The 25,756-nt window shown below is 45.9% G+C and overlaps 1 protein-coding gene across 1 annotated transcript in view; it reads left to right on the top strand.

Moving 5' to 3' along the window:
- LOC140728249 (actin filament-associated protein 1-like 2) overlaps positions 1 to 25,213 on the top strand; it is a 143,517-nt gene extending 118,304 nt beyond the window's left edge. Inside the window, exons 10-17 of the mRNA XM_073046764.1 lie at positions 525 to 736; positions 2,847 to 2,989; positions 7,912 to 8,017; positions 8,440 to 8,551; positions 10,384 to 10,509; positions 14,060 to 14,247; positions 22,254 to 22,364; positions 24,040 to 25,213. Coding sequence (XP_072902865.1) covers positions 525 to 736; positions 2,847 to 2,989; positions 7,912 to 8,017; positions 8,440 to 8,551; positions 10,384 to 10,509; positions 14,060 to 14,247; positions 22,254 to 22,364; positions 24,040 to 24,066 — 1,025 coding nt within the window. The 3' untranslated portion in view covers positions 24,067 to 25,213. The remainder of the gene's footprint in view (positions 1 to 524; positions 737 to 2,846; positions 2,990 to 7,911; positions 8,018 to 8,439; positions 8,552 to 10,383; positions 10,510 to 14,059; positions 14,248 to 22,253; positions 22,365 to 24,039) is intronic.
- Positions 25,214 to 25,756: the final 543 nt, after the last annotated feature.

Here is a 25,756-nt window from a genome sequence, read left to right as displayed (position 1 = left end):
AGAATCAGGTTTGTTATCACTCAGCAGCAGCTGTTCAATGCAATGCATAATACAGAGAAGAAAGCATAATAACGATAAATAGGTAAAAAGAGGCTGGTAGCAGTGGGGGAGAAGCTGATCTAAGTCTGGAGGGAAAAGGGGGTGGTAGAGTGTTGAGGTGTCAGTTTTGAGGTTTTCTTTCAAGTAGCTGGAATGCCAACCTCAAAACTCAAGAACAAGTCTGGTCCAACAGAGTAACAGCTCACCTTTTGGTCGATACCTCGACTAATGCCATTGCACAAGGGCTACTAAATTTCCTGATGAAGGGTCTCGGCCCGAAACGTTGGCTACTCTTTTCTCACGGATGCTGCCTGGCCTGCTGAGTTCTTCCAGCGTCGTGTACGTATTCTTTGATCCACCGCATCTGCGGTTGTATTTTTGTGTTTAAATTTCCTTCCTGTGTGTTTGATTTTTGTTTAGTGTGTTTGAATCAGGGTGCGTGGAAGTGTGCCTGCTTGCTGATGTTGCTCTGTCTGGCGTGCCAGGTTATCTGAAGGTGCTGGTGAAGGACCGCTGGCAGACTCTCTGGTGTTGCGTCCAGGACCAGGTGCTCTTCATGTACAAGGACGGCGGCACGGCTGGCAAGTTACACTTCTCCATGGATCTGCAGGGCTGTGAAGTTAGAGCACAGGCAGACAAGACTCACAGTCGCAGACTTACCATCTCCCATCAGAACAAGGATCTGGCAGTGCTGCAGGTAGGATCTGTAATCGAACTGTGTTTGGCCACCGAGGTTTAACCCCTCTCCGGTGTGAGGCTCACGATCGAAGGGCTTACCCCATAGGTCCATGTGTACCCTCCCCCCCAGAGACACCCCCCGATACACAGCCATTAATGAGACTGGAGATGAAAGATGTACAACGAGGCAGTGTATGGGTGGGGGTTGTGTGTACTGTGTACAACGAGGCAGTGTATGGCTGGGGGTTGTGTGTACTGTGTACAATGAGGCAGTGTATGGGTGGGGGTTGTGTGTACTGTGTACAATGAGGCAGCGTATGGTGTAAGAGGGGGGTGTGTACTGTGTACAATGAGGCAGTATATGATGTAGGAGGGGGTGTGTACTGTGTACAATGAGGCAGTGTATGGTATGGGGGGTGTGTACTGTGTACAATGAGGCAGCGTATGGTGTAAGAGGGGGGTGTGTACTGTGTACAATGAGGCAGTGTATGGTATGGGGGGTGTGTACTGTGTACAATGAGGCAGTGTATGGTATGGGGGGTGTGTACTGTGTACAATGAGGCAGTGTATGGTATGGGGGGTGTGTACTGTGTACAATGAGGCAGTATATGATGTAGGAGGGGGTGTGTACTGTGTACAATGAGGCAGTGTATGGTATGGGGGGTGTGTACTGTGTACAATGAGGCAGTGTATGGTATGGGGGGTGTGTACTGTGTACAATGAGGCAGTGTATGGGTGGGGGTTGTGTGTACTGTGTACAATGAGGCAGTGTATGGTATGGGGGGTGTGTACTGTGTACAATGAGGCAGTGTATGGGTGGGGGTTGTGTGTACTGTGTACAATGAGGCAGTGTATGGTATGGGGGGTGTGTGTACTGTGTACAATGAGGCAGTGTATGGTGTAAGAGGGGGGTGTGTACTGTGTACAACGAGGCAGTATATGATGTAGGAGGGGGTGTGTACTGTGTACAATGGGGAAATGTACTTCAGGGTGAAATTGCCTGCAGTTTGTAACAGGTTTGTATAGAGTGTATAACAAGGCAAATACTGAACAACTGGTGGTGAACACTGGGAGTAGGGTGGGGATAGAAACATGGAATCACTGAGATCCCACTGCACACAGTCCCATCACACACTCTACACAGTCCTGTTACATACCGTACTCCGCCCCATTATACACCGCACACAGCCCTATCCTAAACTGTACACTGCCCCATTACAAACTGTGCACTCTCAGACGCTGTACCCGGCTCTGTTCTGCGCTGTGCAGAGCCCCGTCCACAATCACCCGCAGCTTGTCGAACTGGCCACCACAACACAAACCAGAAAGAGAAGACAGTGAAAACACTCTACGGCACCTGGTGCACTCGCCTTCATGGGCGAGGACGTTGAATATAAAAGTTGGGATATCATGTGCAGACCCCACTTGGAATACTGTGTAGAGTTCTGGAAGAGATTCACCAGGGTGTTCTTCTGCCCAGGATGGAGGGCAGAAGTTACAAGGAAATATTGGAGAGGCTGGGATTATTCACATTGGAATGTCGGAAGCTGGGGGGTGACCTTAAAGAGGTTTATAAAATCATGAGGGGCATAGATAGGGTAGAGAATCTTATTCCCAGGGCAGGGGAGTCTAAACCAGTTCAAGTTGAGAGTGGAGAAACTCAAAGGAGGTCTGAGCAGTAGTTTTCATCCAGAGGGTGATCTGCTCCGAGGTGGTAGAGGCAGATATAATTGCGATGTTTAAAAGTCGTTTGGATGTGTACAGACAGGAAAGGTGGAGAGGGAGAGGGGCCTAACGTGGGCAAATGGGATCATAGATAGGCTTCACAGTGAGGTGGGGGTAGGTACCTGTGTGTGTGCTGTACCATTCTCTGATTCCATAAGGCGTTAGTGTTTCCCTCTCCACAGGCACTGCCTGACGGGCTGAGTGTTTCCAGCATACTTCAAACTCCCTGTATCAGTAGGGAAGAAAGATGCCTGCCCATCGTCCCGTCTCCCCTCCCCGCCCAGGCTCGGGACACTGGCGTCACCGGTCAATGCCCGCCTGACCGGTGGGCAGGGGTCTGGGTGGGTTAGGACTGGGATCTTGTTTTGGACTGGATTATGCAGCCCACACTGTGTTGCCAACAGACCAGCTCGTTGGAGGAGAGGGACCGGTGGCTCAGCCTTCTGCGGACAGTGTGTGAGGCAGATACACAGTCAACTCATCTATACGAAGAGGCTCCACCAGCAACCAGAGCACAGAACGCTCTGAGCAACGGGAACCTTATCAGGTCAGAGAGAGCTCACTACCCTCTGTGGTAATGCCCACAATGGTATTATTCTTGAGATTGGTCCAGAAATTCCAGCTGGCTTTGACTGGAGACCAGACGATGGAGTGACAGAGAATGAACTGTCTGACTTCCTCCATCTCACTGACGTACTGCCCATGGTACAACAGCAATTAGTTAGCCAAAAGTTGTCAAAGATTAAAATATTTGCATCTCTCTCTTTTGGAAGTAGTGATTTGATTGGGTCTGCCTCTGCCTTGGAGTGAGACGCCTTCCTGCTTTTTGTGTTCCGTTGGCCCCAGTGTTCTCTGCAGTGTCTGATAGTGTGTGGATAAGGTGCTGAGATTAAATAGGTTGGTTACTAAGCTGTGGGGTGGGGGAATCTAGTATCGAATAGAATAGAATAGGCATCCGTTAGTCTCGTGAGACCATGGATTTGCGCCTTGGAAGGTTTCTAGGGCGCAGGCCTGGGCAGGGTTGTATGGAAGACCAGCAGTTGCCCATGCTGCAAATCTCCCCTCTCCACGCCACCGATGTTGTCCAAGGGAAGGGCACTAGGACCCATGCAGTGTTGTCACAGAGCAATGTGTTGTTAAGCGCCTTGCTCAAGGACACGACACGCTGCCTCAGCTGAGGCTCGAACCAGTGACCTTCAGATCACTAGACCGAAGCCTTATCCACTAGGCCACGCGCCAACACATAATCCAGTATTGGACCGCTCATCATTCAACAGCAGTTCGAGGAATGAGAACAGAAAATGCTGTGGGTACTCAGCAAGTCGGGCCATGTTGGTGGACAGGAAGACAGAGTTAATATTTCAGGTCGGAGAGCTGTCCTTGTGACAAAGCTGCTTCAACCCTGATTTACCTTCCACACCTCTGCCCAGCCTGAAGAGAGTCTCCTGAACTCTCTTCCAGCATCTGCAGATTTTTCTTGACTTTCATTTACTGAGGATGTTGGCAGTTAGTTTAGTTAGCTGGTTCCTTGTGGCACATCGGGTGGCAACCTTGCCATTTCTTTAGCATTTGGTCTGTCTTTTTATGAGGCCGAGTTGCTTGCTCGACATTCCGCCCAGCACAGATGGAAAGCGTGCCAGGAGCTGGCAGGGTTCGAACCCAGGGCCACTCGTCTCGAAGTCTGGTGCAGATGCCACTACACCACCGGCCAGTATTACTCCATGCCCGTGCTGTCCTGTACTGAGCTCTGGGATCGGGGGTGTAGATCACCAGAGGGTAGCAATGTCAAATAGTAGAGGGCACAGCTTCAAGGTGTACACAGAAAACGGTGAGTACAGTCGGCCCTCCTTATCCGCGAGGGTTTGGTTCTGGGACCCCTCGCGGATGCTCAAGTCCCTTATTCAACCTGTCTCAGTGCGGTGGACATTAGGACCCAGTGGCAGAGATCTGAATCCACAGTGTTTCTGTTCACGAAAGTAATCACGATAACGATTGAATATGAAGTGAATATAAACTGAACATCCTCTACATAGCACCATCCAGAGACAGAGAAGCAGTTTCAGCGACAGGTTACTATCGATGCAATGCTCCTCAGACAGGATGAAGAGGTCAATACTCCCCAATGCCATTAGGCTTTACAATTCAACCGCCAGGACTTAAGAACTTTTTAAAAGCTATTATTAATGCTTTTTGAGATAGTGATTTAGATGCATATCATATTTTTTACTGAGTTAAGTATTGTATGTAATTAGTTTTGCTACAACAAGTGTATAGGACATTGGAAAAAAAAGTTGAATTTCCCCATGGGGATGAATAAAGTATCTATCTATCTATCTAAAGTGGAAATAATAAAGTGATCAGAAAGAGGTGAAAAGCCATCGGTCGTTAGAAAAGCGTTAGGCTACGTTGGTCAATGATCAGAACAATTTTAATGGATAAAGTGAGAAAGGCTCTGCACCGATGAAAGCTACAATTATTACTAAGCAACGCAGTGGTTTAATTATTGGGTTTTGGGTTTTTGATCCTCCACATCAACCCGGCACAGTGGAGAGCGCAATCGGGAACGATCTGTCACTAGATCGAACCCGGCGCTGAAACATAGGTTCTTAAGTGTTTTATATGCATAGAAAGGTAAAATATATACTATATACGAATGCAAACATTTGACTAACTGGCACTAAATAATACCGGATGTACCTGTTCCGACTTACTTAGTAAGAGAACTTCCGATTTTTTTCGATCCCGATCCACGATAACTCACACACATCCTCCCGTATACTTTAAATCATCTCTAGATTACTTATAATACCTAACACAATGTAAATGCTATGTAAAATAGTTGTTATACTGCATTGTTTAGGGAATAATGACAAGAAAAAAAGTCCGTACATGCTCGAACAACGAGTGCTGGAAGAGCACTTCCGGGTTTTCACGATCCGCGGTTGGTTGAATTTGCGGATGCGGAGGGCCGACTGTATCTGGAATGTACTGTTCGGAGTGGGGTGGAGGAAGCAAACACGATAGTGGCACTTAGACAGAGGTGTGAACATTGCAGAGATACAGACCACATACAGGGAGATGGGATTAGTTTCATTTGGCATCATGGTCAACCCAAATACTGTGGGCTGAAGGGCCTGTTCCTGCGTTGTATGGTCTACCCCTTGGGTTAGAGCTAAACACTCCAAAAGTTCAAAGTAATTTTATTATCAATGTACATATATGGCACCGTATACAACCCTGAGATTCATTTCATTGTGAGCACGCTCAGTAAATCCAAGAAACACAATAGAATCAATAAAAGACCACACCCAACAGGACAGACAAACAACCGAAAATAAAAGAAATAATAATAAATAAATAATAAATATCAAGAATATCAGATGATGGCTTCTTGAAAGTGAATCTGTAGGTGTGGGGACAGTTCAGTGATGGGACAAGTGAAGTGAAGATGGTTCCTTCTTCCTCATGGAGCAGTGAGAAGAGAGCGTGGCCTGGGTGGTGGGGGTCCCCGATGATGGAGGCTGCTTTCCTGCGACAGTGCTCCATGTGGGTGTGCTCAGTGGTGGTCTGGGCCTTACCCATGGTGGTCTGGGCCTTACCCATGGTGGTCTGGGCCGTATCCACTACCATTTGTAGGATTTTCCATTCAAGGGTGTTGGTGTTTCCATACCGGGCTGTGATGCAACCAGTCAGTATATAATGCACCGTACATCTATGGAAGTTTGTCAAAGTTTTAGATGATATGCCGAATCTTTGTAAACTTCTAAGAAAGTAGAGGTGTTGTTGTGCTTTCTTTGTAATTGCACTTATGTGCTGGGCCCGGGACAGATCCTCTGAAATGATTACACCGAGGAATTTAATGTTGCTGGTCTTCTCCACCTCTGGTTTCGTCCTCCTGAAGTCAATAATCAGCTCCTTCATCATGCTGATATTGAGTGAGAGGTTGTTGTTGTGGCACCATTCAACCGGATTTTCAGTTTCCCTCTTATTTGCTGATCAGTGGTGTCGTCAGCAAACTTGAATATGGTATTGGAACTGTGCTTAGCCACACAGTCATAAGTGTAAAGCAAGTAGAGCAGGTGCTAGGCACACAGGCTTGTGATGCACCAGTGCTGATGGAGATCGTGGAGGAGATGCTGTTGCCAATCCCAACCGACTGGGGTCTGCAAGTGAGGAAATTGAGGGTCCAATTGCTTTACAAGGAGGTATTGAGACTAAGGTCTTGTAGCTTATTGATTAGTTTTGAGGGGGCGATGGTAGTGAATACTCTGCAGCGCTTGTTACTGAAATCGAGTGTGGGAGTAGTACCCTGCTGATGAAGCAGGTAGATGCAAAGGAGGCTGAATTGTTACCGAAATGAGACACCCAAGGCATATAGTGGGGCTGAGACAGCAAGGAACTGTTCCCACATATATGCTAAACTTGGTTAATCATCTTGCGGTATTAAACTGTCACCAAAAAAGTCAGAATATTAATTTTTTAATTAGAAGTCAAACACAACACTGACTTTCATCAGGGATATCTTTGAATACAAGTCCAGGGAGTTTACTCTCTAACTGTACGAAACATTGATCAGGTCTCAGTTGGAGTACTACATGTAGTTCTGGTCAGTGCACTCCGGGAAGGATGTGATAGTGCTGGAGAGGGTGTGGGGGGGATTCGCCAGGATGGGGTATTTCAGTTGTGAGGAGAGACTGAAGGGGCTGGGTCTGTTCTCCCTGAAGTGGGGCAGGTTAAAAGGGGACAGTGCTGAGGTGTATAAACTTTGGGTAGTCAGGAAACTGTTCCCCATATCAGAGGCAAGTAAAACTAGAGGACACAGGTTTATGGGAGGGGGGAAGAGATCTAGAGAGTTTCTGAGGGACCCTTTTCACCCAGACATGGTGAGTACAGAGAACATACTACCTGAAAGTGGCGTGGAAGCCGAGTCAGTGACAGCACTGAAGAAGTATCCAGGTGAAGACTTGAATCTTTAGTTATAGAAGGCCACGTGGCCAAGTGGTTAAGGCGTTGGTCTAGTGATCGGAATGCTCGGCTGAGGCAGCATGCTGTGTCCTTGAGCAAGGCACTTAACCACACATTGCTCTGCGATGACACCAGTGCCAAGCTGTATGAGTCCTAATGCCTTTCCCTTGGACAACATCGGTGGCGTGGAGACGGGAGACTTGCAGCTTGGGCAACTGCCGGTCTCCCCTACAACTGTGCCCAGGCCTCAGTCAACATCAAAATCAATGGACAGCCGAAGAGAGATATAGAAGGCCAGGGACCAAGTACTAGGAGATGGGGTCACTACTGGTCAGCTTGAAGCTATTTTCTGACTAACATTTGGCTGTAGTGCATGGTTAAAAAGTGGAGATGCATGGCTTCCCTTGCCCTTCCCTCTGTCCTGGCTCCCTGTAGGCCTGCTCTGTATCAGTCAGGGTTGACGTCCGCTACCTTTTCTCGAGATGAAATGTTGACTGTTTCCAGTGGCCTGCTGCTGCGAAGGGTTACAACTCCCAACGCGTACATGGATGACCCGTTCGGCCAAGTGTCCGCCCCAGAGGACAGCGAGAGCGTCTCGTCACACCAACTGGTAGGTCAGGAGAGAACTTTGAAGCTTTTTAAAGAGGACACTTAAATATCATAAATACAGTTTTGCTGACTCAAGGACAAGTAACAGTGTCAAATAATTGTTGACCTCACTAGCGATCTTCATGTCCTGAATATGTTAAAAAAAATAAATGGGAAGTTTGTGACGTTGATCTGTGACTAAGGTGCCTAAATGTCTTCACTTGTTATGAAGACATAAAATCCCGAACGGTGTTGTGGTTTTGCAGAATGCGTAAAGGACAAATCATTTCTCAGAATGTTTCACAGTTGCTCTGACTGTCCTGAGTTTCAGAGGGTGGAGATCTCACCTCTCCTTGGCCAGTGGTGGTCAGTTGGCTACAAGCACACCTTCAGCAGACCCTCGGTGAAGTCCATGACACACTCCCTGTCCTTTGTTTCCCACAGAGAGTCAGTCCACCAAGCCAGGAGCCAGGAAACAGAGGAGGTGCAGGATTTGCGGAGAATTACCAAAGCAGTAAAACGACCAACACAACGAGATACAACACCTTGCCAAGTAGTAAGTGTTGTTCAGACCTGCTGCTAAAACCTGAAACTCCTTCTTTCCTTTCTTCACCTTTAAACAAACGCTGCCACCCAGGACAATCATGAACGGTCCGTTAAATTCCAAGGGGCCCCTTACATAGGAAGTGACCATTCCTCGATGTGGAGTACGGGACGGGAGCCCCAGTGCGGGTCTGCACTGGTTCAGATCCAGATTCAGATTTAAACATCCAGTGGGATCTGTCATTTGCGTTAACAACTAACACCCCAAGGTTGTGCTGCAAGGGGCGCCGTGCATTCCAGCGCCAACATAGCATGACCACAGCAAAACAAACAAAAACAGCAACAACAACAAAACAAAACAAATCTAGACAACACCAGCAAAACGAGTCCCTTTCCCAGCCTCCCACTTACCCATCCAGTTACACACAGACAGGCCACCCTCGGGCCTCTAGTCCATGGCCCCGTACTCTCACGTTGGCGGACATTGGACTCCAACTTTGGATTTGACCTCAGGACTTAGTGGGTTTGACCTTCAGGCCTAGACCCTAGGACTCGCCAATTACAGGTTTGACTTTCGGGCCTCGACTTCTGGACTCGCGTAGACCCCTGACTCCAGTGACCCGGGCCCTCGTGACGCCTTCCAGTCTTCGATATTCCCGCTTCTACCTGAGTTTCGCCGTGCCCCCGGACATTTTACACTCTCAAATGATGGAACCCGACAAATGCAGGGACTGAAGGGAAGATAGGGAAAGGCAGAATCTGGATAACTCCGTGAAGGCTTTTCATCGCAGAAAATGCCGGAAATACTCAAGCAGGTCAGGCAGCAGCTGTGAGGAGAGAAACAGAACAAGTATCTCAAGTCATTCTTAGTTCTGAACTGATCAGTGAGCAGAGTCTTTGAACAGCACTGGAGAGTGTGCAGAGGGGATTGGAAGAAAGGAGCTGCAAAGCTCCGGGTGGAATTCTCTGCCCAATGAAGCAGTGGAGGCTACCTCAGTAAATATATTTCAGACAAGGTTGGATAGGTTTTTGCATAGTAGGGGAATTAAGGGTTATGGGAAAAACCAGGTAGGTGGAGATGGGCCCATGGCCAGATCAGCCATGATCTTATTGACCGGCGGAGCCTGCTCGACGGGCCGGATGGCCGACTCCTGCTCCTATTTCTTATGTTCTCATGGTCCAAGTAAAGTTTATTGTGATTTACACTGGTACATGTATGGACAGGTGCAATGAATAACTTACTTGCAGCAGCCTCACAAGCATATGTCACATAACATGCTCAAGAAAGCAAATCAAGTATATTGTACAAAATTACACGAGCAAGAACATTACTAAGAGAAAGGAAACAAAGTCCCATTGTCGTGAAAAGTGATCATGGTGTTTCTGTAGATTGGGGTTAGGGTTCAAGGACAATTTGGTTGGAAGGTAGTAGCTATTCGTGTTCCTGCGATGTGTTGGGTTGAGTCTCTGCAGCTTTTTATGTTGCCGAGTGTTCAAGTGGCTATACCAGACCACGATGCAACCAGTCAGGATAATCTCAATGCTACGTCTATAGAAGTTTGTGAAGGAGTTTGGTGAGACTGCCAAACCTCCTTAACCTTTTGGCGTAGGTTGATCGTGGGAAATAGGCTAGCAAACTCTTTATTAACTCAGATTATGGGATCTATAGCTTTTCTTGCATTGTAGATTTTTGGTGATTGACTATTATGTTTCCACAGTTTGCTGACTGACCTGTTAAGATTTTTAACTTTGAGTATCATTAGTATCCATTCTGTCAGTAATATTTTGCATTTTTATTTAGTGCTTTTAATTGATGCATTACTTTCCCAACTGCATTTCCTGAAGCCAGATTTTTAAAAACTTGGAGTGAATTTGACATTAAGATGCCCGGAGATGAGAAGGAGCCTGTCAGGAACCAGTCAACACAGACAGACAAGAAAGATTTCAAAGAAGCAATGGATTCCTTGCCTGGTAAGCACGTGTTTCACAGCAACGTTGTCAAACAAAATTTAACACCTGATACAACATAACAACGTAAAACAGTACAGCACTGGACAGGACATGTGGTCTTCAATGTTGTGCTGATCTCGAGGCCAATTCATACTAAATTCCACCCTCATCCACATCCCTTCATTGCCTTCGTACTCACGCCTCTATCTAAAAACCGCTTAAACTCCATCCAACTCCCTGATTCTCTGGTAATTTATGCCAGGCACAACCCTCTGTCTAACAACACTTGCCCCTCACATTACCTTTAAACTTCTCCCCTCTAACCCTAAAAGCATGTCCTCTAGTCTTTGACATTTCTACCTTGGGGAAAAGAATTGCCTCTCATAATTTTAAAAATGTCTATCAAGTGTCCCGTTAGCCTCCAACGCTCTAAGGAGAGGAACCCAAGTTTAAACAAACTTTCCTTACAGCTCCTGCCCTCTAATCCAGGCTCCATTCTGTATACTTCTTGTGCACCCTTTCCAGAGTCTCCACATCCTTCCTAGAATGGGACGACTGGAACTGCAAACGATGCTCCAGTCCGGTCTGACTGAAGTTTTATGTAGCTGCATCATGATTTTCTCACTCTTATACTCAACCCTGCCAATGAAGGCAAGCATCCCATACACCTTCTTCACTGACTTCTTCACCAAGTCAGTGGACGATGGACCTGGACCCCAAGTTTTCTCCATGCCTCAATGCTATTAAGGGGGCTACCATTAATTGTATACTATCTCTTTTCATTTGATACCCTCAAAAATAAATGCAATACCTTAAACTTGTCTGGATTAAACTCTATTTGCCACTTCTCTGCCCACACTTACAACTGATTTGCATCCCACTGTATTCTCTGATACTCCTTTAAGCTGCCTACAAAACCACCAATTTAGGTGTCATCTGCAAATTTGCTAATCCGCCCAGCTAAATCATTGCTGTACACCCAGTGGCTACTTTATTTGGTATACCTGTACACCTGCTGGTTTATGGAACTATCTAAATTGTGGCAAGGCATAATGCAATCTGCTCTATGTCTTATGGGGTTGACTGGGATCTGGGATCAGCCATGATGGAAAGGCAGAGACTTGGTGGGCTGAATGGCCTATGGTTTTATGGTCCAGTGCATAAAAGCATGCAGATTGTCCAGAAGTCCATTGGTTGCTCAGACCAAATATGAATGGGGAAGAAAGGAGATCTAAGTAATGATTGTTGGTGCCAGACAGGGTGGTTTGAGTATCTCAGAAGCTGTTGATCTCCTGGGATTTTCACGCACAACAGTCTCTAGGGTTTGTAAGAGAATGGTGTGAAAAACAATAAACAACCAATGAGCGGCATTTCAGTGGGTGAAAATGCCTTGTTAGTGAGAGAAATCAGAGGAGATTGGCAAGACGGGTTCAAGGTGACAGAAAGGCAGTAGTAACTCAAATAACCGTGCGTTATAACAGTGGTGAGCAGAAGAGCATCTTGTTGAACCTTGAAGTGGAAGGACTACTACAGCAGAAGATCATAACGACTTTATCAGGTACAGGTGGCTCTTAATAAAGTGGCCACTGAGCACACATCACAAACAACACAGGTTCCAGCACGGATCCTTGTGGAAAACCATTGGCCACAGGCCTCCAGCCAAAATAACAGTGTTCCACCCCTCTCCTCTGCCTATAGTGGGCAAGCCTGGTGTAAATCCAAATTTGCAATTCACGCTGCGTCCTTATCTTCTGAATCATCCTGCCGTATCAAAGGCCTTACTGAAGTCCATGTAGATAACATCCACTGCTTTACCCTCATCAAGCTCCATCATCACCCCCTCAAAAACTCAATTAAGACTACATCCACACGACGCCGGATAAATCCGTAACCGAAGCTTTTTCTCTTTGTTTTTACCCTCCGTCCACACTGAAACAGCATTTTTGTCCCCTGAAACCGGAGCTTTTCAGAAACGCTTTCCAGGGTGGGTATTTTTGAAAATGCTGCTCGGGCAGATCAGTGTGGACGGAGTAACCGGAGACTTCTGAAAACGCTATCAGACGGCAGCGCACTAATTCATTGTTTTCTTGAACGCAGCCTAACAATTTCAGAACAGACGGCAACGAGACTGAAGCCAGAAGAGTTAGAAATGTACTCACCAAATACTTAGACCCATAACTTACTGAATAAATAAGTATACTCACTTTGCCGTTTTCTGTCCTTGCTCGTATGAAGGTGGTTTACCTATTTATGCAAGTACTTCTCTGACAACAGATGTGTAACAGCCTAATGTAACATTGTATGGAAATACAAGATAACACTGATGCAGATGTGTTTTATACATTTAACAAGGTGCTTTATTAATGCAACAGAGTTAGTCAGTTTTCCAATGTTCGTCGTCAGCCGGGTCAGACTGCCCGTGAACTCCCTGTCGGTTGCCGCTGTACGCTCCACTATTTGTTTCTTTTTTAGTTTTAAGTTCTCCTGCGCGAGAGCCAACAGCTGTCCGTCGTTTTAAGTTTTTCAAGTCTGTAACTACACAAACGCACACTTTTACCGCGAGATTCGACACCAAACATGTCGCTTGTTTTCGGTAGATGTGTCCTGCGCATGCGCAGCTAGAGGAGATTCGACGAGATCTCTGTTTCAATGTGGACAGAGGTATTTTTAAAAATGGAAAAAGGGAAGAAGGGAATTTTTTAAAAAGGGAAGACACTCCCCTTCATCCTGTTCAAACCCCTGCCTAGCTCCCCCCCATCTCTGTAAACCCTGCACTCCCCGTACTCCCGTTCAAACCCCAACCCCATCACTGTAACCCCTACGCTCCCCATCCTCCTGTTCAGCCCCCTCCCTCGGGAACAACTGCCGATCTGAAGGAGCACATGGCAACAGTGCCTTGATTGCTTGAAGGATTTATAAACAGGGATGGACATTTTGAAACTAAAATGTAGCCTGTTTGGAAGTTAGTGAGAATTCAGTGTAACGCAGAGTCTGGTGTGTGAACAGGAGCTGGTCCCGATTTAAGTACGGACAGCAGAGTCTTGGGCCAGTCCAAATTCAAGGACAGTGGAAGCTAGCTAGCTAGGCAGCCATTACATGTTGTCAGGGTCAAATCCAGAGGTAGCATGATTGAGAGTGGAGCCACAACAGAGTGGGACCTAGTTAAGGAGCTAAGAGAATTGGTGGGATATTATAATCGGAGAATAATCACTACTGACTTGTGTTCTCTGTCACTTCTTTGACATTTTGCTCTTCTGGGTGTTACAGAGTTGGTATCAACAGGTTTTTCACCTGAGTTGATCTGCCATATTGTGGATGTTGCTTCAAGTTAAACTTGCATCCAATTATCATAGGAAGCATTTGTCACACTTCAGTTCAAAGTTCAAAGTATGTATACATTATATAGCCAAATCTCAAGGTGATATAATGTATGCAATGTATACAATTCAATGGTTTCTTTTTAAGACAGTCTCTTCTCTAGCAGTTTTGCTCCCTTGCATTGTCCAAGTGTGTAGGACCAAGGTAGTTTGTCTAGCTCAGTAATTCAAGCTCTGTTTCTTCCTGGCTGCAGAAAAGAAGACCTTGCCGAGGCTGGAAGAGAAGATCCGCCGGCTGGAACAGGCTGTGTACCGGGCGAAGGAAAGGGTGAAGTCAGGCTCCGAGCTCAACCTGCTGTCTCTCAGCAAGACCTTCAAACGAGCCTCCTGTGGACACACACTTGCACTGTTTTCATCAAGCTCGGAGACAACAAATTCTGAGGTTTGTCTCAGCCGTGCAGAGCGAGCTGCGGGTCCTGTCAGTCCAGTCTGCTGCACGTTCTGTCACACTGGAGCACAGTTCCAAGTGCTCGTTGGCCTTGCATACTGCCCCAGTGCCACTTCCCTGAGCTTCCTTGATAGTCACCTCCATGCAATCTTGCATATGCTCAGTGCTGAACCTACTCACCCCATTGTGGTGGGCAATTCCAAAGATTCACCGTGCTGCTGGTGAAGAAATAGTTTCCTCGTCTCAAAGCTGAATCACGAGTCCCTTATTTTCTGTCCATAAGTCATGGGAAATATCAGTTCCATGTTAGTCCTTTAAGAATTTTATTTGCTTCAGCAAGGACACTTCTTGGTCTTCTCAATTCATCGCACTGGTGAACCTTCTGTGCCAGGAACCAATCTGCTGAATTATTGCTGCACTTTCTTTATTGCAGGTATTTTATTTTGCACGGGGTAGAGATCGCACGTTCAGAGACAATATTCCAAGTGTGGTCTCAACAAGATTCTATATAATTGATATAAGGCTCAAGCCCTCTTGCCATACAGGCTGATGTGTAGCTTGCCCTCCTAATTGCCAGTGTACAGATAGGAACAGCCAGGTCCCTCTGGACACTAACACATTTCAGTCTCTTACTATCCCTCTTCCGGTGGATGACCCCATGCTTTTCCATTCCGAATTTCATCTGCCAGGTTCTAGTCATCTCCTCAGTCTGTCTGCACCCCTTCCAGTAGCCTCACAGCCCGCATAGTAACCAGACTGGCGTCATCAGCAAGATAGATATACGCCACCAGATCAGTTCATCCCGATCACTGCCGCAGACCGTGAAGAGCTGGGAGGTTCAACTCTGATCCCTGTGGCCCATCCTGAACATGGTCTGTCTATTACTGCTGCTTTTTCCCTTCCCCACTCCATCGCTCGCGATACCACGTGCTAGAACTTTGTTTAATATCTCTGATATGGCTCTCTTTATCATCTAATCGTGTAATGGGTAAAAGCATCAGGGCCTTGAACAGAGGGGATGAGAACTTCACTCAGCCTCACTCGTCCCAACACCAAACAGTTCCCACAACCTGCAGCATCTCTTTCAGGGACTCCTCATCTCATATTCTCCATATTTATTGTTTATTCATGATATGATGGTTATTATTTAGTTCCTTTGTACTTACTGTGAATGCCCACAAGAAAATGAATCCCAGGGTTGTATATGCAGACACATATGTACGTTGATGATACACTTACTTTGAACTTTGAATGCACTGTGAAGGGTGACCAAAGCTAGGATCTTAATATCCAGGAAAATTCAGGCAACAAAGAAAAGAGATGGGAAGGTGTTGATAGTCAAGGAGGAAATCTGAGCAATATTGGGAGAGCTATAGACTCGGAAAATTGGGAGGTGGAGCAGCATTGTTTAAAGCTGAAAATCATCAAGGAGCAGGAAACATTGATGGGAGCTGACTACAGGCCTTAAATTAGGTTCCCAATGTTTCTTAAGTTTTCATTTACAGTAACATTCTGATGCTCACGGATATGTGCCATGTGAAAAGATCACGAGGAAGAGCTGGCTGAGACAAACGTCTTTCATTCTGAGCTCCGTCGTCTGGGATGCTGATTACGGTCACTGATAGCTTAGCCCAGCTGCTTACAACCACTTTTGGAGTCTTGGACCAAACGACAAGACCTGGTCTTGGCTCCTGCCAGGCACCATGTAACAGACCATCTGTGGCTCGAAACATTCTGGTTCTGATTCTGTCCCCACAGAGGCTGTCCAACATACTGAATGTTTTCAGTCATTTCTGTTTTCAGATTTCCAGTTATCTGCAGTGCTTTTTCATCATCTGTTCATCCTAGATTGGGTAGCGTGCAGTTAGAATAGTAGTGAGATGCTGAAGATGTTCTATAGGTCAGTTGTGGAGAGCGCCCTCTTCTTTGTGGTGGCGTGTTGGGGAGGAAGCATTAAGAAGAGGGACGCCTCACGTCTTAATAAGCTGGTAAGGAAGGCGGGCTCTGTCGTGGGCAAAGTACTGGAGAGTTTAACATCGGTAGCTGAGCGAAGGGCGCTGAGTAGGCTACGGTCAATTATGGATAACTCTGAACATCCTCTACATAGCACCATCCAGAGACAGAGAAGCAGTTTCAGCGACAGGTTACTATCGATGCAATGCTCCTCAGACAGGATGAAGAGGTCAATACTCCCCAATGCCATTAGGCTTTACAATTCTACCGCCAGGACTTAAGAACTTTTTAAAAGCTATTATTAATGCTTTTTGAGATAGTGATTTAGATGCATATCATATTTTTTACTGAGTTAAGTATTGTATGTAATTAGTTTTGCAACAACAAGTGTATGGGACATTGGAAAAAAGTTGAATTTCCCCATGGGGATGAATAAAGTATCTATCTATCTATCTATCTATCTATCTAGTTACTAATACCTCATTGTGCAGGGTGCTTTGGTGAATAGTATTTAGAAAGAGGTTGTCTTGAGGTCAGAGTGCTGTTACTGAGGTCAAAGTGCAGGTCGTGGTGAATGGGGTTTCAGTGACTAGAGTAAGAATAGGGTAACACGTCACTGTGATGTGCCTAAACAAGCAACTTAACTACCTAAGCATGGAAGGCAATGGGTCAAATGCTGAGAAATGAGTTTAATACAGAAGGGTGCTAGTAGTCAGTGTAGAAGAGATGGGCCAAATGAGATTTTATGACTCATTCTCAAAGGAAGATGAAAAGTGAAGTTATTCAATCTAGAGCCAAGATAGTAAATCTAAATGAAGAAAGCTGAAAATATTAGGAGTCAGCTGATAGGATAATGCAAGGAACTTTGTGGAAGAGTGATGGTGGATAGGCGAAAGGCGACATTTAAGGAATGAGTGGAGGAACTACAATTGTCATCCACTCATTTTTTGGTATGAAAACACAAAGGAAAGATTGAACAAGCTGGGGCTTTTGTCTTTGGAGTGAAGGAGGATGGGAGAGGTTGTTTGACGGAGGTGTTCAAGATGAACAGGGGCATAGATGGAGAGCACAGCCAGTGCCTTTTTCTTGGGGTGGAAACGGCTAATACAAGAGTGTTAAGTGTTAAGCTGTGTAACTTTGAAACATTACACTAACTTAAAGGAAGACTAGAGAGTCCAAAATGCAGGTGTAACTTTGACATTACTTTTAGCGAGGCATGCATGTGTCACTTGGTAGCGTCATGACATATGCAATTAATGCAATTTTACATCAGAACCAGAATCAGGTTTATTATCACCGGCAAGTGTTGTGAAATTTGTTAACTTAGCAGCTGCAGTTCAATGCAATATAACCATATAACAATCACAGCACGGAAACAGGCCATTCCGGCCCTCCTAGTCCGTGCCGAACTCTTAATCTCACCTAGTCCCACCTACCCGCACTCAGCCCATAACCCTCCACTCCTTTCCTGTCCATATACCTATCCAATTTTACCTTAAATGACACAACTGAACTGGCCTCTACTACTTCTACAGGAAGCTCATTCCACACAGCTATCACTCTCTGAGTAAAGAAATACCCCCTCGTGTTTCCCTTAAACTTTTGCCCCCTAACTCTCAAATCATGTCCTCTCGTTTGAATCTCTCCTACTCTCAATGGAAACAGCCTATTCACGTCAACTCTATCTATCCCTCTCAACATTTTAAATACCTCGATCAAATCCCCCCTCAACCTTCTACGCTCCAATGAATAGAGACCTAACTTGTTCAACCTTTCTCTGTAACTTAATTGCTGAAACCCAGGTAACATCCTAGTAAATCGTCTCTGCACTCTCTCTAATTTATTGATATCTTTCCTATAATTCGGTGACCAGAACTGTACACAATATTCCAAATTTGGCCTTACCAATGCCTTGTACAATTTTAACATTACATCCCAACTTCTGTACTCAATGCTCTGATTTATAAAGGCCAGCGTTCCAAAAGCCTTCTTTACCACCCTATCTACATGAGACTCCACCTTCAGGGAACTATGCACTGTTATTCCTAGATCTCTCTGTTCCACTGCATTCCTCAATGCCCTACCATTTACCCTGTATGTTCTATTTGGATTATTCCTGCCAAAATGTAGAACCTCACACTTCTCAGCATTAAACTCCATCTGCCAACGTTCAGCCCATTCTTCTAACCGGCATAAATCTCCCTGCAAGCTTTGAAAACCCACCTCATTATCCACAACACCTCCTACCTTAGTATCATCAGCATACTTACTAATCCAATTTACACCCCATCATCCAGATCATTTATGTATATTACAAACAACATTGGGCCCAAAACAGATCCCTGAGGCACCCCGCTAGTCACCGGCCTCCATCCCGATAAACAATTATCCACCACTACTCTCTGGCATCTCCCATCTAGCCACTGTTGAATCCATTTTATTACTCCAGCATTAATACCTAACGACTGAACCTTCTTAATTAACCTTCCATGTGGAACTTTGTCAAAGGCCTTGCTGAAGTCCATATAGACTACATCCACTGCCTTACCCTCATCAACATTCCTCGTAACTACTTCAAAAAATTCAATAAGGTTTGTCAAACATGACCTTCCACGCACAAATCCATGCTGGCTACTCCTAATCAGATCCTGTCTATCCAGATAATTATAAATACTATCTCTAAGAATACTTTCCATTAATTTACCCACCACTGATGTCGAACTGACAGGTCTATAATTGCCAGGCTTACTTCTAGAACCCTTTTTAAACAATGGAACCACATGAGCAATACGCCAATCCTCCGGCACAATCCCCGTTTCTAATGACATCTGAAAGATCTCCGTCAGAGCTCCTGCTATCTCTACACAAACTTCCCTATCTTACACAACCCTAGAGATCGTGGCCTTTAACTTAGCACCTAACTCCATGAACTCACTTTGCAGAACCTCATTACCTTTCCTACCCATGTCATTGGTACCAACGTGGACCACAACCTCTGGCTTCTCACCCTCCCACTTAAGAATGCTGTGGACTCGATCTGAGATGTCCCTGACCCTGGCACCCAGGAGGCAACAAACCATCTGGAAATCTCGTTCTCATCCACCGAACCTCCTTTCTGTTCCCCTGACCAATGAGCCCTCGATGACCATAGCCCGCTTCTTCTCCCAACTTCCCTTCTCAAAGTTCAAACATTTATTATCAAAGTAGTACAAACGATACAACCTTGAGATTTGTCTTCTGACCGTCACAAACAAACCAGAAAAAAGAACCCATTAAAAAAAAGACCGTCAAACACCCAGTGTGCAGAGAAACAAAAAATCATGCAAATGATAAACACAAGCAAGTAGCATTCTGAACTGAAGGCCACAAAACCCTTAGTTCAGAGCAGTGAGCTGGACCAGCCCATCCCTCACCTCGGGCCCTGACACCTGACCTTTCCATTCTGGCCCGTCCCCTAAATTGTTGTCCAAGCATCGGGTTCAGTTGCTTTGATTCGCTCTGGGGACCGGACCGCACTGCCTTGGGCCTATACCTGACATTTCCGATTCAGCCCAGCGCTTAAGTCGATCAAATCTCAGATCTTCCTCACCCTCGACGACGACCCCACTGCCTCACCTGGCTTCAGTTCTGCTGCATTGAGTTGCCCCCAGGTCCAAAGGGAAGTTACAGACCTTTGCTTACGATGATCATTTATCAGAAGAAAGAGTGATTAACAAAGTATTTAGTCGTTTTCTTTGTTTCATTGGCCACCAACCAGAGTCACGGAGATTCACCAGCGACACCTCAAACTGGAGGTCAAAGACCTGACTGCTGTTGCTCTCTTCTGCTAGGTCATTCGCCAACCCCACCCTCCAACAGTATCCAAAGCTCTCCTGTTGTTGAGGGGGAATGGCCACAGGGGTACTCTGCACTGGCTGCCTACCCCCTTTCCCTATCCTGACGGTCACCCAGTTACCTGTGTCCTGTAACTGGGGTGTAACTGCCTCCCTGTATGTCCTGCCCATCAGCCCCTCAGCCTTCCGAGTGATCCAGAATTCCTCCAGTTCCAGCTCCATCTCCATAACACTCTCTGTCAGAAGCTGCAGCTGGATGCATTTCTTGCAGGCGCAGTCTGCAGGGACGCTGGAGGCCTCTCTGCCTTCCCACATCCCGCGTCACCTATACTGCGTGGTATCCCCGCTGTGCAATTAGAAAGAAAGGATAAATAAATAATTTAAAAATCTAACTGTGGCTTGTGCCTGTCCTTGATGAGCCGAAGCCTCAACTCCCCACCCACACAATAGCGGCTCCACTTAAATCTGAATTTATCTTATTAGTCCTTACCAAGTGCCTAATTATGCGCAATCCAATATCCTGAAGAACTGTGGCGCACAAAATGAGCTGCCTGCTCCTGTTCGCTTCTTCTGACTTCTCTCTCCCTCTGTGCAATCTGGTCCAACCGGCAGCAGTAGGTGCTGACTCACTTCTTTTAAACTCTTCCTGCTACAGAATCCAATGTCTCATCAGCAGCATAGTACACAAAGTACACCAACTGCCCTCCCCCCCCCGCTTGCCTCTTTTAAATTGTCCCTCTGTCTATGCAATCTGGTGTTTCCTTGGGGCTGTGGCATGCAAAATGTTCCAAATGTCCATGCTCGCTTTTAAACTCTCTCTCCCTCTGCACCATGTGGTGTCTCCTTGGAACTGTGACATGCAAAATGCAGAGGTTGCTAAGTTCTTGGTTAATCAGGGTGTAAAGGTTATGGGGAGAAGGCAGGAGAATGGAGTTGAGGGAGTTAATAAATCAGCCGTGATGGAATGGTGGAGCAGACTCAATGGGCCAAATGGCCTAATTCTGCTCCTATGTCTTATGGTCTTGTGGGAGCTGGATGTTGCTGGGTTGTTGACAACCCAGATGCAATATGAGGTGGTATTCCTTCCAGCTTCTGTCACTATTTCCACTCTCTGCTCCCTCATCTACCTATCACCCCTCCTCACCCAGACCCGCACTATCGCCTGACAGCTCTTGCTCTATATCTCCTCTCCACTTATATATATAGAACATGGAACAATACAGCACGTTATAGGCCCTTCAGCCCACAATGTTGTGCCAACCCTTAAACCCTGCCTCCCATATAACCCTCCGCCTTAAATTCCTCCATATACCTGTCTAGTAATCTCTTAAATTCCACTAGTGTATCTGCCTCACCAGTGACTCAGGCAGTGCATTCCACGCACCAACCACTCTCTGAGTAAAAAACCTTCCTCTAATATCCCCCTTGAACTTTCCACCCCTTACCTTAAAGCCATGCCCTCTTGTATTGAGCAGTAGTGCCCTGTCCGCTCTATCTATTCCTCTTAATATCTTGTACACCTCTATCATGTCTCCTCTCATCCTCCTTCTCTCCAGAGAGTAAAGCCCTAGCTCCCTTAATCTCTGATCATAATGCATACTCTCTAAACCAGGCAGCATCCTGGTAAATCTCCTCTGTACCCTTTCCAATGCTTCCACATCCTTCCTATAGTGAAGTGACCAAAACTGGACACAGTACTCCAAGTGTGGTCTAACCAGAGTTTTTTAGAGCTGCATCATTTATATATATATATTGTCCATCTTCCTTTATTGTTCAGTCCAGATGAAGGAAAAGTCAACTGTCCATTTTCCTTCACAGATACTGCCTGTCCCACTGGGTTCCTCCAGCATCTTGTAACGTGACAGCTATTGTTCTGTGAACCCTTTTATTACCCGACCTTCAGTGCACCATTTATCATTACCTAGTACTAGATAGTCACAATTATAAAGTAATGTAGCACGGAAACAGACTATTTGGCCCATGCCTACCAAGATGCCCACCTCAGTTCAGCCCATTTGACTGCATTTGTCCCATATTCCTATGAATTCCTCCTATCTGTATTTTAAACATCATTATTTTTCCTTTAAGTTTTCTATGCCAGATTCAAAGTCACCATTGTTGGAATGTGATCATCTTACAAAATGATAGGGAACACAGGCGCCAATCTTTCCGGTTTCAGTTGGAGGAATTGATTAGCTCTGATTCAATTTTCAGGTTGCAGTTGTGAGCCCACTCCTGAGACGCACAGCCTCAGCCAAAAGCAGTCTGAGGCGGACGCCGAGTGTCCTCGGCGTCGAGAAGGGCAGAGTGCTGCAGAAAACCAAGGTACGTCTGATCAGTTCGGGGAGCTGCTGAAAGGTAACAGTACGAGATGCAGGGCAGGGAGGGGTGCCTTCTGCGGGGAGGGAGACAGTCAGCAAGAACCAGTCAATGTTGGAGACGGAAAAGACTGGAAGCACTTGACAGGTCATGCAACAGGCGCGGAGAGAGGAACAAACTCAATTGCTCCTCATCGGTGCTTTTCCAGTTCCGATGGAGGACCTTTGATCCGAGCGTCCTTTCCTTTCTGCCACATGAACGTTTTCAGCATTTTCTGCTCAGCGAGATTCCGTCAGTAAACAAACAGAGAAGAACTGTAGCTTTTCTGAGATCACGACCCACATCACCTCCAGTTTCTGAAAGTTGGATCTTTCAACTGTAGCACCCTAACGTCCCTGCATTTTGTTCAGAAGGCCATGGGATCGTCTCGCTCCGGGGGTTTAAGGATATGATGAGGCACAGCACACGTTGCAAAAGGACGACATTGCGGGGCCACTGAACTTTCAGAGGGTTTGTCGAGTAAAGTCTGCACTCTCAAAGGGCAGCATTGAGCGAGCCTGCGCTGTGGGAACGCCATTAGCAGAGGGGGCTTTGTTGGAGGTTGCAGTCTGACGGAGGGCTGACATGGAGAGGTGCTGAAAGAACCATTGGGTCAGTGGGAGAGAACTATCAGAGGTGCAGCTCCGAGAGTGCACAGGTCGTCAGGTTGGACAGATCTGGGTGGGACGCTAATCTGAGGCCTCTCCTGTCCCTTTAATGAAATACATCGACATATGATAGGATAGGATGGTAGGCACCAGAGGGGTTTGCCCATTGTGAAAATGCAAAGGATTGGAGGGTGATTTAAGGTGAGTGAGGGAAAGATTCAGGTGAGAGGAAGAAACATGCCTTATGAGGACAGGTTGAGCAAGCTAGGGCTTTTCTCTGGACCAAAGGAAGATGAGAGGTGATGATAGGGGTTTATAAGGTGATAAGAAACCTTAGGATAGGGGTTTATAAGGTGATAGATCGAGTGCCTTTTCCCAGGGCACCAATGGCTATTACAAGCAGACATACTTTTAAGAAGATTGGCAGGAACTATAGAGGGTTCTTTACGCAGAGGTTAGTGGGTGCATGGAATGTACTGCCAAGGGTGGTGATAGAGGCAGATACAGTAGTGGCAGTTTAGAGATTCTTAGACGGGCATATGGATGAAAGAAAACTGGGGGGTCATGTAGGAGGGAAGTGTCAGATTGATCTTGGAGTAGGTTAAATGGCCAGCACAACATCGTGTTCTGAGCTCTAACGTTTAAGGGAGATATGCAGGGCACCTCTCTTTGTTACAGAGAATGGTAGACACCTAGAGCACACAGACACACAAACATGCAGGGAATGGAGGTCCGTGTGAAGACAGATGGGATTAGTTAGATTGGCATCAAAGTTGGTTCAAACACTGGTCCTGTTCCTGTGCTGAACTCTCGTATGTTCTATGATCATTCTTGCTGCTACCGTACATTATAAACAGTGGTCCTTTAACTGGCTTTCACAATTCAGAATGTACAAGAGTTAGTAACTGCTGAATACTTCAGATAATTCCCGTGGGTTTAAGCTTATCCTATCTTAATTATCCGACCCACATTTCCTCTCTGCAGATCAAGGGCATCCCGACTCCTCTGTCTGATGAGGCTCTTTTATTTTACAGGAATGGGAAATGAAGTCTTCAATTTAATCAGATGAAAGAGACATCTATTTCTTCACCAAAGGACAACCTCCATGTGAAGATGCCCTGCTTTCTAGGACTCAGCACTACAAATATTGGAATTATCTTGTGGAACAAGCATCAAAACGGATCCCTTCCTACCTTCCAGTTCTCAAAGGAGGGCAATTCCTGTACTGCACCTGGTTTTCTGATAGAATCTGAGATCTGAGCCAAATGTGCAGGGACTAAGATCTGACTAGATTGGTGGAACCTCTAAACCCCTTGTGTTACAAAACATCTGTTGTATTTTTAACTCGTTAATCTCGTGTTGGCTAAAAATGAGATGGAATAGAGAGAATACTTGCTATATCAATTCCTTGAAATTCACACCCCTCCCTCCCCACCAGGCACATTCCTCACCCCCTCACCTTTCCACCTGGAAGCAAAAACACAAATGAATTCTCGAAACACTAATTCTCTAGTCAATACGTTGTCTTTTGTGACAGACGTGAAGTGGGACATAAATCATTTATTCTTTAGAACAGAGTTGCAAAATTGCCTGCACAGAGTGGGGATGCCTTACTGAGGAAAGGTAATATTCCTTTCTACCTTGGACATCCTTTGCCGGCAGAAGTTATTAATCAATCCTAACTTTCTTTGGGATAACATAAGCAACAGAAGTTTCCCCAAAACAGGAAATTGGTGATCAAATCTGATAATAACTTGCCAGGTAAATATGCAACATCTGCTGTTTGGCAATCTCAAATTCTCCTTTAAATATCTACCAAGCTGCTGGTTTTTGATTACAGCAGTAGTGATGTTTACAGTTAAATCTCTGGGTTTGGGATACAAACCCATTCTTGACTATAACTGTAGTGAGGAATTGTCTGGACATGGGCAAGCTAGCTCAATTGCAGAGAAATTCCAATCTAAACGCCTCACTGCTTTGATGGCTACACGGAGTGAGGCAGTGAAGATGGAGATAAATAACTTGTTTAAACTAGGAATAAAAAAAAAACTTTCTGAAGCACTTATTAATCACACTGGAGCAAAATAACACAGCTTGCAAGTGTCACGGAGCATCACATCAAGTATCAGACTTTGAGCACCACATTTTATGGAATGTTATTTCTGTATTTCACTTGTTTATAAAATGTAAATGTTTTCTTTCTTAAAACGATTCGTGCCTTATGTTGGGTCGGGGAAATCCGTGTTTTGGCGGGCAGTTTCATCCGCAATACCAAGGTGCGTGTTTGGTCTGCCTCTGTGGAGGGGGCAGTACTTCAGGGAAGAATGAGTACAGCAGAGCTGCAAGGTTGGAGAGGCCTTCCAGAGGGGCGTCACACTGCTGGGCGATCAGTACTGAAGGAATGCTGCGTTGTCAGAGAGGTTTTACTGAGGAACCATTACATTGCTTAGGGTCAGGGTACCTAAGGAACCGCTGCATTACCTGAGGGAACACTTCACTGTTGCGGTCATGATTGAGGGACTACTGTGCTGTTGGGGGGAGGCGGGGGCAGTACTGGGCACTGCGATGCTGGAAGAGCAGGAATAAGGGTGTATGGTTGGTCATTCAGGAATGAGGAAGTGTTGCGTTGTTGGCGAGGCAGTAATGAAAGATCATTACATTGTCAGAGGGTCGTTACTGAGGAACAAGTGCACTGAGAAGAGGAAAATATTAAAGGAAGATCATCTACCTATCATCAACCGGATACTGCCC

This window comes from Hemitrygon akajei, chromosome 1 (genome assembly GCF_048418815.1).
Source record: "Hemitrygon akajei chromosome 1, sHemAka1.3, whole genome shotgun sequence".
In the NCBI taxonomy this organism is placed as follows: Eukaryota; Metazoa; Chordata; class Chondrichthyes; order Myliobatiformes; family Dasyatidae; genus Hemitrygon; species Hemitrygon akajei.
This window is presented reverse-complemented; position numbering and strand designations above follow the sequence as displayed.